The sequence below is a fragment of the Protopterus annectens genome, chromosome 12.part0, assembly GCF_019279795.1.
Source record: "Protopterus annectens isolate FY-2018-M chromosome 12.part0, PAN1.0, whole genome shotgun sequence".
NCBI classification, from domain to species: Eukaryota; Metazoa; Chordata; order Ceratodontiformes; family Protopteridae; genus Protopterus; species Protopterus annectens.
This window is the reverse complement of record NC_056746.1, coordinates 1035941902-1035958030: the sequence shown is the minus strand read 5'-3', so window position 1 is coordinate 1035958030 and position 16129 is coordinate 1035941902. Positions and strand designations below refer to the sequence as shown.

The 16129-nt window shown below is 42.6% G+C and overlaps 1 protein-coding gene across 1 annotated transcript in view; it reads right to left on the bottom strand.

Annotated features, from left to right (window-relative positions):
- Positions 1-16129, bottom strand: part of RTF2 (replication termination factor 2) — a 1259727-nt gene that overhangs the window by 1064249 nt on the left and 179349 nt on the right. Inside the window, exons 2-3 of the mRNA XM_044088989.1 lie at positions 14093-14187; positions 13907-14000 (exon numbers count right to left, since the gene is read on the bottom strand). Coding sequence (XP_043944924.1) covers positions 13907-14000; positions 14093-14187 — 189 coding nt within the window. The remainder of the gene's footprint in view (positions 1-13906; positions 14001-14092; positions 14188-16129) is intronic.

The window sequence follows — 16129 nt, the reverse complement described above, 5'->3', positions numbered from 1 at the left end:
AAAAAGCAAGCTTCAAAGCAGGATCTGACCAACGTAATCCACAGAGTAAACGAGTGCCAAGTGGGTAGTTGCAAGAAAATTTATTAATATAAAACAAGCGCTTTTAGCCTGAATGGAGCTTTTTCAAGTTAAAAATGAATTAAAACATTTGAAACAGTGCCATTTTATATATCTTTCCCTATCACATGGTTAGCTAGTTAGCTGTTAGTCTTAAGTCAATTAACAATTAACAATTAGTAAGGAGTGCTACTTTAGTGAAGCAACACTCATAATTTAAAAAGGAGAAATGCTCATATGTTTAAAAAGAAATACCCACATTACACAGCGTTGCACATTTGAAACATAAAATACACTGTTTAAAAATGTACGTGCTAATGCTCATGTACTAACTCTAGTAGCAAGTGTGTATACATATAAAACCTGTTAAATAAACTGCATTATCAGTTATGTTAAAAAGCTGTATTCCTGTTGTTCATAATTTTTGTGTTAAATATATTTGGTGAATGTTAAAACAATTTTAAAAATAGTAGAAATAGAAAACATACATCTGTAGAGAAAAAATTGTTGAAAAAAGTATACAAGCATAAAGTTTACTGCAGTTAAAAAGTCATGTTGCAGCAGACCCCTACAACAGTGAATGATCTTACTGTGAAGGGTGTGTCTACTTACAAAACAGAAAGGCCTTTTAGAAGAAGAATTTATGAGCATTTACATGACATTTCTAAACAAAAGGAATCAAATGCTTTATATAAGCATTCCTTGGTTTGCAAGAATTTCAAATTCAAGTTCTTGGTATTGGAACAAGTACTTCCCAATGCTAGGGGTGGCGACTGGGAAACAAGTCTAGAATATAGAGAACTTTTCTGGCAACTCAGGTTAGAAGCAAGTAGAGCCCCAGGTTTAAATGAGAGTGTTAACATCAGCAGTGTTCTCAAAATTAGAAGAGCTCGCTTGTAGGTTTGTAAGTAGACACACCCTTCACAGTAAGATCATTCACTGTTGTAGATGTCTGCTGCAACATGACTTTTTAACTGCAGTAAACTTTATGCTTGTATACTTTTTTCAACAATTTTTTCTCTACAGATGTATGTTTACTATTTCTACTATTTTTAAAATTGTTTTAACATTCACCAAATATATTTAACACAAAAATTATGAACAACAGGAATACAGCTTTTTAACATAACTGATAATGCAGTTTAACAGGTTTTATATGTATACACACTTGCTACTAGAGTTAGTACATGAGCATTAGCACGTACATTTTTAAACAGTGTATTTTATGTTTCAAATGTGCAACGCTGTGTAATGTGGGTATTTCTTTTTAAACATATGAGCATTTCTCCTTTTTAAATTATGAGTGTTGCTTCACTAAAGTAGCACTCCTTACTAATTGTTAATTGACTTAAGACTAACAGCTAACTAGCTAACCATGTGATAGGGAAAGATATATAAAATGGCACTGTTTCAAATGTTTTAATTCATTTTTAACTTGAAAAAGCTTGGTATCTAGCCGAGCGAAAGCGTTTGTTTTATATCAATAAATTTTCTTGCAACTACCCACTTGGCACTCGTTTACTCTGTGGATTATGTTGGTCAGATCCTGCTTTGAAGCTTGTTTTTCTTTGGTTTGGTGATACTGTTGCTATTTATTTCTTAGTGAATTTTTAATATTGTTATTGGCTAACAGATATGGACCTGGAGGACTGAGGGCTTCAACTGCTCATTTTTTGTTTTTTAAAAGAACCATTCATATATACAGTTGGACTTTGTGTAAAATCTGTATATCTGGCTTATGGGTGTGTGTACTTCGTCTTGTTCTGTTCTTTTCCTAACATCAAACATTTGTGTTCATTGAAACGAGGCACAGAGAACTAATCTATGGGGCCAGCGATAGCCTTGGGCATGAAGGATGGACTGGTTCTGAGGGACACCCTGTCCGCATAAAAAGATGATGAAAGGCTCCACTGCCATAAAGGCCTATAATTCAGATACCCTTCTAGCTGAAGTGATTGCTAAAAGGAAAGCTGTTTTCCAAGAAAGAAATTTTAAGTCTGCAGTAGCAGCTGGCTCGAAAAGAGGTAGAGTGAGTTTCTCCAAGACAAAGTTAAGGTCCCAGGCTGGGGTTGGAGCTATCCTGGGTGGTCTCAAATTTTTGGCCCTCTGAGGAACTGCTTGAGCAGTGGATGAGAAAAGAGGGGAGGTTCTGTGTTATAATGAGCTGAAATGGCTGAGGCGTGGATTTTAATGGAGGAAAAAGACAGGCCCTTGTGAAGCATCTCAGTTAAGTATTGTAAAATCTGAGGTAAATTGGGCGCTGCTGTGCTCATCCCTTGAGATTGGTTCCAGGCACAGAATATTTTCCATTTTTCAGCATAAGATTTTCTAGTACTAGGCCTCCTTGCCTCTAAAATGATATCCATCACAGGTTTGCTGAGGGATGGTAAAGGAGAGATTAAGTAATTAGCCAGGCTGCAAGGTTCAGTGTTAGAAGCTGAGGGTGCAGAATCTGGTTCTCCTGCTGAGATAGCAGGGAAGGAGTCTGAGGCAGGTGCCATGGAGATAACAGTGACACACTGCACAGAAGGGGGTACCAGTGTTGACGCGGCCAGTCTGGAGCAATCAAAATCATACATGGTTTGTCCTGTTTGATTTTTAGTAGTACTTTGGAGAGCAGAGGCAGAGGGGGGAAGGCATAGACGGATAGGTGCTTCCAGCTGAAGGACAGAGCATCCACTTTCCAGGCTTGTTTGTGGGGAGTCCTTGTGCAAAATTTGTCCAGTTGGTAGTTCTGGGGAGAGGCAAACAGGTCTATATCTGGGCTCCCCCATTTGTTTGTCAACATGTTGAAAGTCATTCATTCCAGTTTCCACTCATGTGGGTCCATGAGGTTTCTGCTTAGTCCGTCTGCCAGTGTATTTAATTTTCCTGGCAGGAACTGAGCTTGTAGGTGCACTTGGTAGCTCAAGGCTGTGTTCTACAATGACATGGCTAGTCTGCAGAGGGGTTAAGAATGTGTACCCCCCTGCTTGTTTATGTACCACATAACAGTGGTGTTGTCCGTCTTTACCATTAGTTGTCCTGGAAGAATGTGGTCCTTGAAGGCTGTCAGACCATTCTGTACAGCTAACATTTATTTTAGGTTGATATGCAGGTGCATTTGACTTGGGTTCCATATGCCCTGAATGCACTTCCCTGCCAGGTGAGCCCCCCATGCATAGCCTGATGAGTCTGTTGTCAGGGTTTGGGCGGCAGGAGGTGGTGTAAAAGGTAGTCCCTTATTTTGGTGGCAGGCCTCTGCCCACCAAAGGAACTCTAGGCAAGACAATGTATAACAGTAATCATTGTTTCTAGGTCCTGAGAATGTTGACACCATAAGCTTTTTAAATACCACTGTAGTTTCCTCCTATGCAGTCTTGCATATGGAATTAGAAGACTGCATGAGACCATGGACCCCAAACCCTGCAGTATTTGTCTTGCAGATAGCAGGGTTTTTGTGGCCACTTGTTTGAAGTAGGTTGTCAAATTAATTTGTTTCTCTGGCGTGAGGTAAGCCATCTGGGAAGTTGTATTCAAGCTTGCTCCCAGGAGTGTAATTTGTTGACAGGGTACCAGTTGTGATTTTTTGTTTATGGTGTACATCAGACAAGTTTGAACCCTTTGTACAAAGGCCAGATGATTCAAAAGTATGTCTTGGCTTTCTGCCTGAATTAGACAATCGTCCAGGTATGATTATATTTGAATATTTCTTTCCCTGCAAAATGTAATAACTGAAGCTAGGCACTTTGTTAATACCCTGGGCGCAGTAGATAAGCCAAAGGGCAGTGCAGAGAAATAGTGCGTGTAGCCTGCTTTGAAACGTAGGTATCTTCTGCAAAATTCCCTGACTGGGATGCGCAGGTATGCTTCTTTTAAATCTAGTGTTGCCAACCAGGCATCTTTGCCTAGCATAGGAAGTAACTGGTGAAGAGTCAGCATCTTGAATTTTGGAATCTCCAAAAAGGTGTTTAGAGTAGACAGGTCCAGGATAGGACACCATGAATTGTCTTTTCTGGGTACCAGGAAAAGTCTAGAGTAGAAACCTTATCCCTTTTCCTCTTCTGGTACCAGTTGAATAGGCCCCATGCTTAACAGAGAAAGCATTTGTTTTTGGGCCTCTGCCCACTGATTTGGGGGTAGGTCCAGCCACCCGCTTGGTGTTGGCAATGTGCGGAAGTGAAATCTGTATCCCTGGGACACTATATTTAAAACCCATTTGTCCTGGGTAATGAGTTCCCAATTCTTTGCATGAAGAGGAATCTTTCCCCCCAAAGGGGCAGTCAGTTGATAAGCGCTTGGAAATTTTAAAAGGAAGTCATTGAGACAGTTTATCATGGGGGGGGGGGGGGAGGAGTCCTATTATTCCCAGATTTGGAAGTGGAGCCCCCCCCCTCACTGCTTAGTTCTGTGTGTCCCCCTGGGACTGAAACCTGGGGTTTTTGCTGTGTCTGGGTTTGGCTTGAGAAGACCTGGAAGGGGCTGGAAAGGACCAATTCTTAGAGGGCCAGTGCCTACTAAATCTAGGAGGCTGAACTTGTAAAAAATCTAACAGTTTGCATATATTTAGCTTTATCTTCCATCTTTTTAAGAACTTCCTCAGCCTTGTTGCCAAACAGGCGGTCCTGATTTAAAGGAGCATCCAACAATTTAGCTTCAACATGATCAGGCAAAGATTGCTCCTTAAGCCAAGCATGCCTTCTGAGCACAGACCTAGTAACAGCAGCCCCTGCAAGAGGCCTCTAATGAATCAAAACCAAAATGCAAAGTATGTTTTCCAACTTGTTCAGCAGAATGCATTAAATCCTGTAATTCATTTTCCACACAGTCAGGAATCAACATCATTTTCCGTTAAGCAGTCCAATAACATGTTGCTGATACTTTAACATATGAAACTGGCAGTTTAAAGCCCTAATGGCCAATGTTGCAGAAGTGTAAACCTTCTTGCCCAATCTATCCAGCGCCCTGGAGTCTCTATCAGAAGGGGTAGGATTTTTAGCAGTGGAAGCCTTAATGACCTTGTCTCTGGATCTGCAATAGGATTTTTAAAATGGAACTTGTTGGACTCAGGAACCCTGTAGTATCGGTCAGGTTTTCTGGGAGCAGGAGGGCAAGGAATCAGGGGCCAAACTAGATTCCGAAAAAGGATCATCAACAATGTCTAGTACAGGAGGAATAGCTAAAGGCCTATTCTGAGGTAGGAGAAGGAAATCCCTAAGCCTCTTTTCTGAATCAGAAAAATCCTGGCTTTCCCATTGGAAATGCTCCCTTAGAGTATGTAAGGTTTCCCCAAAAGAAAAATCCTCAGGAGGGGAAGTAGAGGGAATGAAGTCCTCTGCATCAGAATCTTCATAAGTAGATGAGGGCAAATCCAGATCATCAGAAGAATCAAGAAAAAACAGAATCCTGATCAGAAGATTCATAATCAACTTCAGTCCTAGGCCTCTTAGAAGGGGGGGGGGGTTGGCTACCCCTGGTTAGAGTTATTAGATCTTCAGCCATTCTTATCATTTGTTTTTTTAGGCATAGAGGCCTGGGCATGTGCCCTGGGCGTCGTTTTTTTTAGGCATGGATTGAGATTTAGGCCTAAGTAAAGAAGCAGGTATTGATTTAATATGCAAGTCCGTAGGCCTGAACACACCCTCAGAAGCAGATGCCTGCACAGCAGCTCCAGACCCATCCAAGGTAGAGACATCCGCGGGTTCCATAGTTGAAGCATCTCACTGCATACCGGACTCCAAATAGGTCTCAGTAGAGGCTTGCGAATCAGAAGTAGCGGGTATCAGGGGCTGCGAAAGCACCTCACTGAGTACCAGCGAACTGGCAACTGGCTTAGGAGAAGCGTCATCGACAGTTTTGGACCTCTGCGGCCTGTCTCTGTCTTTCTTCTTGTGTTTTTTCGGAATCCCGATAGTCGGATGGCTAACCGATGACATTTCTGGATAATTAAACTGAGAACCGAAATATAGAGGCAAAAATGTACAGACGACGTTTAGTGCGCTGATTAAATAAAGCACAAAACCGACAGCAAGGTATGTCGAGGTCAGGGCCTAGGCAAGGAATACAGTACGTATGAAAATCTTTATGCGGTATTTGCTTTCCATAAGTAATGCAATTATTAACTTTTACTGACATCGGTAAGGAGCAAGAAAAAGTTTCCCCAACGGGGTACTTAGCTTTAGTTGAAGACTTTGGTTCTGAAACTTGAAAACGAAAATTTCAGGAGTCGGCCGACCAGCACTTGTGAACTGCTTTTGTTTCGGGCACCCCACGGCAAGAAAGACTGATGTAATGGCGTCGGCTGCATGTTTTATACCCCTGATGACCTGACGTCATGGAAGAAGGGACAGCAACCGACGCAGGACCCAAGACTTTGTTAATCAGGCCGACTGAGGGCTACCTGCAAACAGATAACCCAAATGTAATGACTGCAACAGTGAAACACGAAGAACATCTCCCTGGTTTTGAAGTGGAGGTAGTCCACTGCTTAGATCTCTGCATTCCCTGTGGCTGCTATCTGGGGAGTTTGGTTCCCTGGGGCCTAGGCTGGACTGGCTTGGTGGGAGCAGAAATCCTTAACTGTTTGCATACATTTTGCTTTTTCTTCCATCTTTTTTAAGACCTCTTCTGCCTTAGTGCCAAATAAGTTGTCTTTGTGCAAGGGGGCATCCAACAATTTAGATTTGACATGGTCTGGCAAGGGCTGTTCCCTTAAGTCATGCATGCCTTCTAATGACAGATCCAGTGACTGCTACCTGGCAAAAAGCTTCTAGGGCGTCAAAGCCATAGTGGAAGGTGTGTTTAGTTACTTGACTTGCAGAATGCATTAACTTTTGTAATTCTTTAGATTCTTGCCAAGCAGGAAAGGAAGACATTTTTTGTTTGAGCAGTTCCAGGGTATGTTGCTGAAATGTTAGCATATGGAACTGACAATTTAGTGCCCTGATAGCAAGAGTAGCTGAGGTGTATACTTTTTTACCCCATCTGTCTAGTGCTCAGGAATCCCTGTCTGAGGGTGTGGGATTCTTAGCAGAGGTTGCTTTAATCCCTTTAGGGCCTTGAGAAACTACCTCAGGGTCAGCAGTAGGAGTTTTAAAAATAAATTTGTGTGAGTCAGGGACTCTACAGTACCTGTCTGGTTTTCTGGGCATAGGAGGAAGGGTGTCAGGAGTCAAGCTGGATTACAGGAAAACATCCTCCACAACATCCAGGACTGGGGGATGGCCAAGGGTCTGTGCTGTGGAAGATCTAGGAATTCCTTGAGTCTCTTTTTAGACTGAGGGTAGTCTTGATTCTCCCATTGGAAATGCTTCCTTAATTTATACAGGGTTTCCCGCAAAGGAAAAATCCTCTGGGGAGAGGCTGAAGGGATAGAATCCTCTGCATCAGAATCCTCATAAGTAAGAGAGGGGTTGCATTTCTTCATATTCAGATGCAGTCATCGGACTCTTGTTCAGACAAAACTACAGGGGACAGATCTCTTTTCCTTTTGGAGGGGGTAGCTTGGCTTCCCCTGATCAGCATGATAAGGTCTTCCGCCATTTTAAGCATTTGTGACCGAGGCAAGGAAGCAGGTGCCTGAGAGTGGGTAGTCTGTTTCTTGGGTGTGGTTCGTACCCTGGGCCTAAGAAACTCGGTCGTTTTCAAAAGAATGGTAGACGTGAAAGACGACGTCGGTTTGAGTCGAGAATGGGTACTGCGAAGGAATTCCTCAGAAGCCGGTGCCTGCTCAGCGGCTCCATACCCATCCAAGGTAGAGACAACCGCAGGATCCTTAGTCGAAGAAGAGTTTTGTGGCATACCGGACTCTGAAAGGATCTCGGTAGTGGCCTGTGAATCCACAGAAGTGGGCATCAGGGGCTGCGAAAGCACCTCACTGAGGACCGAAGAACTGATGTCTAGCTTAACGGAAGCATCGTCCGTAAGATTGGATCTGTGCGGTCTGTCTCTGTCTTTATCTTTATGTTTTTTCGGGAGATCTGCTGTCAGGTGGCTTATCGAAGCCATATCAGAATTCGAGAACTGCAAGCAAAAATATCTGGCTAAAATAAGGGCCCAACAACAGATAGTTCTGGCGTTGAACAAAGCACAGAAGCGACAATGGGGGATGTTGTGGTCTGGGCCTAAACAAGTGACGCATTAAGAATGGAAGTCTCAGTGTGGTATTTGCTTTCCACAGGCAAGACAATAACTTTTTCTGACATCAGTGCAAGAAAAAAGGATCCCCAACAGAGTACTTAGCTTTAGAAGACTTGAACTTCAATTCGGTAGATGAAACTTGGGTAGCGGCCGACCGGCACTCATGCAAACTGCTTCTGCTTCGGGCAAGAAAGACTGATGTAATGGCGCTGGCTGCCTTACTTTATACTACCGATGACCTGACGTCAGTCCTGAAGTGACAGCAGCCGACAGAAATACTAAGCTTCTGGTATTCAGGCCGGCCGAGGGCTACTCTGGCAGGGATAACCCAAATGTGATGACTGCAACAGTGAAACACTAAGAACATCTAGCTCCTTCTTTAAAAAGTAAAGCTAAAACTCAAGTATGTTATGTATCAGAGGTGATTTTGTTGTGCCCAGTAGCAAAATCTTTTCCATTTACTTGTATAAAGTTTTCTTGCTGAAGGTCTCTGGGAAGATAAAAGAAAGACAGGATAGGGAGCACTGGTTGTTTGTCTATTAACGGAATAGGAGAAACCAGGCTGTCAGCCTGAGATTTGAGATGTCGGGATGGATCATGCCCATCGGATGGGCAGGAGGTCTGGAGTCAGATCCAGGATCCAAGGCTGGTGAAGTAAGTGAGGCCAAAGGAAGGGAAACCAAATCTGTTGAGGCCAGTATGGTGCAATGAGGATGACTTTGCTCTTCAACCCGACAGCTTTTTGCAGAAATTTTGGAATTAACGGGGCATAAAATAGACCGGGGGCTAATTGTGATGTAGAATATCCCTCTGTGATTCCCCCTGTGGAGGGGGGGATTAATTAGTACAAAGTAGCTGCTGCATTTCTTGTTTAGGGGAGAAGCAAAAGACTGCATAAAGGCTGGCCCCATCGACAAAAAATCATTTTTGTCACATTCTTGTTGAGAGACCACTCGTGAGGTAGAAAAACGCACCTGCTCAATTTGTCTGCTATCACACTGGACTTCCCCAGAATGTGTGTTGCTATGAGAAAGCCATTGGATGAGATCGCCCATCGCCACACTCTTAGGGCTTCTCGATACAAGGGGTATGACCTGGTCCCACCTTGTCTGTTGATGTACCAAACAACTGACATTGTCCATTTGAATTGCAAATGTCCCTGAAGGGAGAGTGTCTTGGAAGGCCTGCAACTCTAAAAGCACTGCTCCTATCTCTAGGGTACTGACATGTAAAAGTTGGCATCTTCGGGGGACCAAGTGCCTTGGATTGTTTTCCTCAGAAAATGCCCCCCCCCCCTCACACACACACCCCCCAACTGGGAAGCATCCATGGTCATTATAGCCTTGGGCTGGGGGGGAATGAACGGATGGACATGCAGAAACTGAGGTGAATGAATCCACCACCTGAGATCTGTCTTGCATATCGGAGTGATTTTTATCAGAGTTGACATAGGTTGGTAAACTACTGACCGTTGTGTTGTTAGAATCCAGTGTAGAATCCTCATGTAAAATCTGGCTAAAGGTACTAGTGTTAATGCCGCTGACACTGAACCTTAAGCTTGAAGGATCAAAGTGGGCTTAAATCTTGGTACTACAGATTATTTTCTGAGGCAATGAAGCTATCATTGACTGTGTTGGAACAGTGCTCCTATGAATTCCAAATTTTGAGTTGGTTCCAGTTAAGACTATCCCCAGATGAGAACATGTCTGGAGAACCTGATCTCTTGCCTTTGTCAAATGATGCCTCAGCGGGATCTAGATATGGAAACACCCAGAATCCTTGCAGTCTCAAGTGAGCTGCTACTACTGCCATACATTTGGTGAACACCCTGGGGACAGTGGTGAGACCAAAGGGCAGAACACTGAATTGATAACGATTGCCTCCCAGCCCGAAGTATAAGTACTCACTGGATCATCTGTTCATCTTTACATGATAGTTCACATCCTGAAGGTCTACTGAGCACATCCAGCTGTCCTTGCCCAGAAAAGGGAGAATGGGCTTAACAGCGACCATCCGAAACTTGGTACATAGAACTGACATGTTCAAGTTGCTGAGATCCAAAATAGGTCTACAGTCCCCCGTTTTTCTTTGGCATTAAAATAACTTTTTTTTTTTTTTTTTTTTAATATAAACACCTTTACTGAATAATCACTTGTGACTTAGGCAAATTTCCATTTATATAAAAGTAATCAAACTGTATTAACAAGTTCATGTTTATAAACATTATACTCCACATACATTGCTATACATCATATAACCTAAGCAACATTACATAAATTAAAAAAGGGCAGGAATTTAATAAAGCAACATATTTACTAAACTATTATACATACCAGACCGACACAATCCTAGTTTCAAGCATTTTACATCACAAACCATACTGACACTCCCAGTTGCAAACATTATACATCACTTATAATCTACCCAATCTTTTTCAGTCATCCATTACACAAGTCATTTCAATGCTGCCTTCTTTTAAACCTCACTCCTCCCCTGTTTGTACTGTTCCCACAATTCCCATTTTTTTTCTTATGTAGTTTGCGCTTCCCGTTTTTGAAAGATTTTAATTCTAGTTGTTTTATCTTTGTTACTATACTCACTACTTCTAGTATAGTTACACTAAAAACAGCCTTAAGTAAGTTCCGGATTCTATGTGGTCTAGCAGGACCTCATGGATGACTTTTTTTCTAGCAGCTTTTGGATTTGAATTGCTGCTTCTTCCCTCCGACTGGGTGGAACATCAGAGATTTTTCTCAAGATTGGAGGTGGAAGGGAAAGGGTACTACAAAACCTATGGAAATAATCCTCTGCACCCAAGTATCTTTTGTTATGTCTAGCCAGGCACTCTGGTGCAGGGATAAATGACCCCTGATTGCCTCCAGAAGTGGGCAATCAGGTCTCCTTATAGGATCACTGGTAAGGTCCGTCAAAGAAAAAACCTATGGACCGCTGGTTTTGCAGGCCACCTCTGCTGTGGGGGCACCATCAACCACTGGAATTCCTTCCGCTGCCCCTGGGGGAAGTTCCTCCACATATCCTGGAAAGAACACTGGAATTTCTTGAACCATATCATTAGACAACCTCATCAATTCCTAGAAAAGGATCTTTGAGGGGGCAAAAAACATACACCCAAGGCAGACAGGGTCTTTCCATCCTTCTCACACCTGGATAATGTGTCTTTCACTTTGGGGACAAACAAAGGCATGCTGTCAAAAGGAGCACTGACAAATGAAGACTTGAAGGGCTCCTCAAAATCACATAAGCACATCCAGGCATGTCCCTTGATGGAAATGCCTGAACTTGCTGCCCCTGAGGTTTCTTTGGTTATGTTCGAAATGAGCCTCAAGGATGAATTCGAAACAGACTGTAGGGTAGCCAACTGAGAAGTCACAGATGATTGGACCTCTGCAGACATGGATTCTAACAGGGTATTTGACAGTTCATTAATCAAATCCCTCTGCAATCTAGTAAAGTGTGCCAAATAATTCAGTGACCTTAAAGCGAAGGTTGCTGAGGCTTAAATACACTTCCCAAACCTATCCATCACCATAGACACCCTGTTAGGGGGATGCACAGTGGAACTCTCTTTGGCAAGCTCCTTTTTGGTGGCAGCTGCCACAACCATGGCATCAATGGGCACCTCTTTAGCCCAAAACTCTTTCCCCGAAGGTGGTGCCATAATCTTGTCCGGCCTTCTAAGTATGGACTCAGCTGTGTCAGGTTCCTTCCATGCAAACTGAGAGACCAACTCAATAAGTCTGTTGGTGAGCGGAGTAACCCAAGAGGTAGATGGGCCAGTACCAAAAGCCTCCAGGAATACTAACTCCTTGGATGAAGGGTTACTGGGCATCCAACCACCTCTCTGCTTTAGGATTCTCAAGGATGTCTCCAAATGAGACCTCTTCAGAAGGTGATCATGGGACCCTTTCACCTTCATTGAAGTCTGTATCCTCCATGACTGACTCTTCTGGGGAGTCAAGTGCTTCTTCATAGGGACCTCCTCATCAGGATGCTCTAGGGAGGTATCGGAAGAAACTGAAATACCCTGCTGGGAAGTCTGGGGGCCTCAGACTGACTGCACCTGTGATAAAGCATGATGAGACTCTGAGTGCAGAGACATCAAGATAGAAGGCTGAAGATCCAAGGGGGTTGAATCTGCCCATTCTGCTAAGGCAGAAAAAAACACTCTTCACAGCCTCGAAGCCTGCTCCGAAAGCAATCTCCCTGAAGTGGAAGCCGGAACAGAGCAATCCAATACTGAAGTTCCAAGGTGCAGAGACAGCTCCAACAACTTTGGAGTTGACTCCAGCACCTTGGGTCCGACAGGGAAGCTGAGGTTCTGAGAGCCCTCTGAATCAGACTGAACTGGAGGACTCAGAGTAAGCTTCTGATCCAAAGATATTGCTATCCTTGGATCTGAGCCAGAAGGAGCTGGAAGGCTTGGATCCAGTGACTATGAAACAGATGAAAGAATCAGAGAAAGAACTTGTAGTGAGGGGTGTGGTCGAAGAACGATCTCCTGACCTGAAGAGGTGGGAGCCAGTAAGATACCATCTGACTGCACTGAGAGGATCCTTCTGCACCACTCTTTCCACATCTTCCTCTGTCAAACTTCGGGAAAATGAGTGGAAATAATAGAGGATACCTGGGTCAGTGATGCTCCAAAAAAGGTGAGTGCAGCCTTGAAGGCACCACATCCATGGATGGCAAGTATCTTGTCCTGGGTAAACAAATAAGACTTGAGGTGGTAGGGCTGGAGGTAGTCGCATCCAATAACTTTTTCATTGGATCTCAGAGTGAGGTCAGACCTGGCTTGTATATCTTCCTAGACTGCTCCAAGACCTGTGTGGATTATGTGGATGGTATTGGAGAAGACTTTGAATCTTTACTATTGGGAGATTGAGCCCCAGATATTGCCTGTCCGAAAGCAGAAGGAAGCAAACCTTTCTATAAGTGTTTTTCCTTTTAACTAAGGCCCTGGGTTAAAGTCATACCAGAAAGAACAATCTTCCTGTAAATATAATGGCCCAAGGCAGTAAACACACAAAGTGTGAGCACCAGAAGCTTGTGCCCACACAATGCATTTTTTAAATCCAGCAGAGCCTTTTTCTAACATAATGCCATCAACTGCAAATTAACAAAGTTAAGAAAGAGCATTTTTTTTAAAGAAAGACCATTTTTTTTAAAGAAAGAAGGCAGACAAAGAAAAAACTGTCAATGATGGTAATAAACGGGACTGTAAGTGTAGAAAAGAAAAAAAATATCAATAGAAAAGAAGTACAATACTGTATGAAAGATGAGGAAAAACAACTATAGTAACAAGATTTACTCTTTTTGTAATCGGGTAAGGGAAAAACTAGAAAGTAGCAGAAATATTTGGAAATATCAGAAGAAACAATAATGATTACTTATCTAAAGCTCAAGAGCAGGGTCAACCACATCTTTCGTGTAAAGTGGCAAACGAGATCTGAGGTAACTTAGGGTTGGTGCATTATGGGTAAGGGAGAAGCTAAAGAGTTTTTTGGTTGCCACAAGCTTTAGAAACAGCAGAGTCAGATCCAAGGATCTGATCCGAGCCCATCAGTTGAGGATAGAATGAAAGTTGACATCAGATCATACATTAAAACAAAGCCCAAACAAAGTGCCACTGCTGACTTCTTTTGATTGACATCCTATTATATATGAACCTCATACAATTTTTTTTTTTAATTCAATAATAAAAATGCTTTACCTTGATACTCCTGATGTGTGAAGCAGCTTCCACTATGGGCTTATCGGATGATTTGTCCAGTAGATATTCAATAACTGCATCTTTATTGTACAGTCTGAAATACACATTTTTTTTTAAATAAATTAAAACACACAACAGTTGCAGTCTTGTCTATCTCTACAATGCTGCGTCACCCAATAAACGTACCTGCCAAGCTCACATGCAACAACTGGCTTCCTGAGTTTTTCTTGGCTGAGAGTACAGTAGTACCAACGAGCTATTAGTTCTGCATTTTTGTCCACCTAGGAGTAAAAATACTCGTCAGTTCAAGTTCTACACAAGCAGTAAATTATAAGAATTCAACTCTCTACATAACTAGGCATTTCAAAATGCTTAACATCAACAAAATCATTTATGAACTATCAGCAGCGTCAACAGCAAGGTACACAAATCAAAATTATTGTTTGGAGGGGGGTGCTGTGGAGCCTTATAAACACTGCTGCATGACTAGGTATTATTTCCACTTATCCTTATTCTATCCTTATTGTATTATTATATCCTTATTTAAAGTTCTGTTTTGCATTTGTAAGGAGAATTCTGGAACAATTCAAAAACAAATTAATGCTATTCAGTAACAGGGAAGGCATCACAACTGGGAAAGTACAGTTGTGTACGCCTACCATAAATGTAAATGTTAAAGTGTATTCACAGCTGCAGTCATTACATTTGGATAATCTGCTGGCAGGTTGCCCTCAGTCAGCCTGATTAACAAAGTCTTGGGTCCTGCGTCGGTTGCTGTCCCTTCTTCCATGACGTCAGGTCGTCAGGGGTATAAAACATGCAGCCGACACCATTTATCAGTTTTTCTTGCCCTGGATGTCAGGTGCCCCCCAAATGGGGAGCAAAAAAATATATATATGCATGTAATTTAGAACACAAAAAATATACCTCCAAATAAAAGCAAATACACCAAAAAGGCTTTTGAGCATAGTAAAGGAAAGAAGAGGTATAGTAAGAGAAAAACAGGGGGCTGGCAGGTGGGTAACCAGGATTGCAACAGTGAATACACTCGAACATCTACATTTATGGTAAGTGTACACAACTGTACTATGTTCTTCGTGTTTCACTGTTGCAGTCATTACATTTGGGTAGAATCCCAAAGCTATGGTTGGGAGGATGGAATTATACAGCATTAGGAGCAGCTATAAGGACCTGCAGGACAGCAGTGGCAAAGCCTGCTCTGGATTTAGAGAAGAGAGGTAAATGGTAATGCTTGGTGAACGTATGAACTGAGCTCCAGGTAGCAGCTTCTAGAATGTCTCTGGTAGGAACCCCTCTGAGAAAGGCTGCAGAAGTAGATGCAGCCCTGGTGGAATGGGATCTGATCCCCTTGGGGACAGGTTTACCAGGGTGCATGTAGCAGAATCGAATACAATGGCTTAACCATTTTGAAATAGTCCGCTTTGAAATAGCCTTTCCCTCTGTCCCTGCAGCAAATGCCACCAGTAATTGCTCAAATTTTCTTTGAGATTTTGTCCTGTTTAAGTAGAATCTTAGTTGTCTGTGTACATCCAATGAATGCAAAATCCACTAACCCTTGTTCTGTGGATTTGGGAAAAAGGTTGGCAGATGAATGGTCTGATTAACAGCCACACTAGATACCACCTTAGGCATAAAGGATGGATTGGTCCTGAGAGCCACCCTGTCCGGGTAAAAGATAATAAAAGGCTCCACTGACATGACAGCCTGTAGTTCTGAAATCCTTCTAGCTGAAGCGACTGCTAAAAGAAAAGCTGTCTTGCAAGAGAGAAATTTTATGTCTACAGTAGCAGCTGGTTCAAAAGGAGGTAGGGTGAGTTTTTCCAACACAAATTTGAGGTCCCATGCAGGAGTTGGTGCTCTCCTGGGAGGTATTAAATTTTTGGCCCCTCAGATACTGCTTTAGCAGGGGATGAGAAAAGAGGGGAGGCTCTGTGTTGTAATGAGTTGAAATGGCAGAGGCATGGATTTTTATGGAAGAAAAAGATAGGCCCTTGTGAAGTATCTCAGTTAAATATTGCAGAATTTGAGGAATATTGGGCATTGCTGTGCTTATTCCTTATGCTTGGTTCCAGGTACAGAATCTTTTCCATTTATCAGCATAAGATTTTCTAGTACTAGGCCTTCTAGCCTCCAAAATGACATCCATCACAGGTTTGCTGAGAGATGTAACTGGTGAAATTAGTTGATTAGCCATGCTGCAAG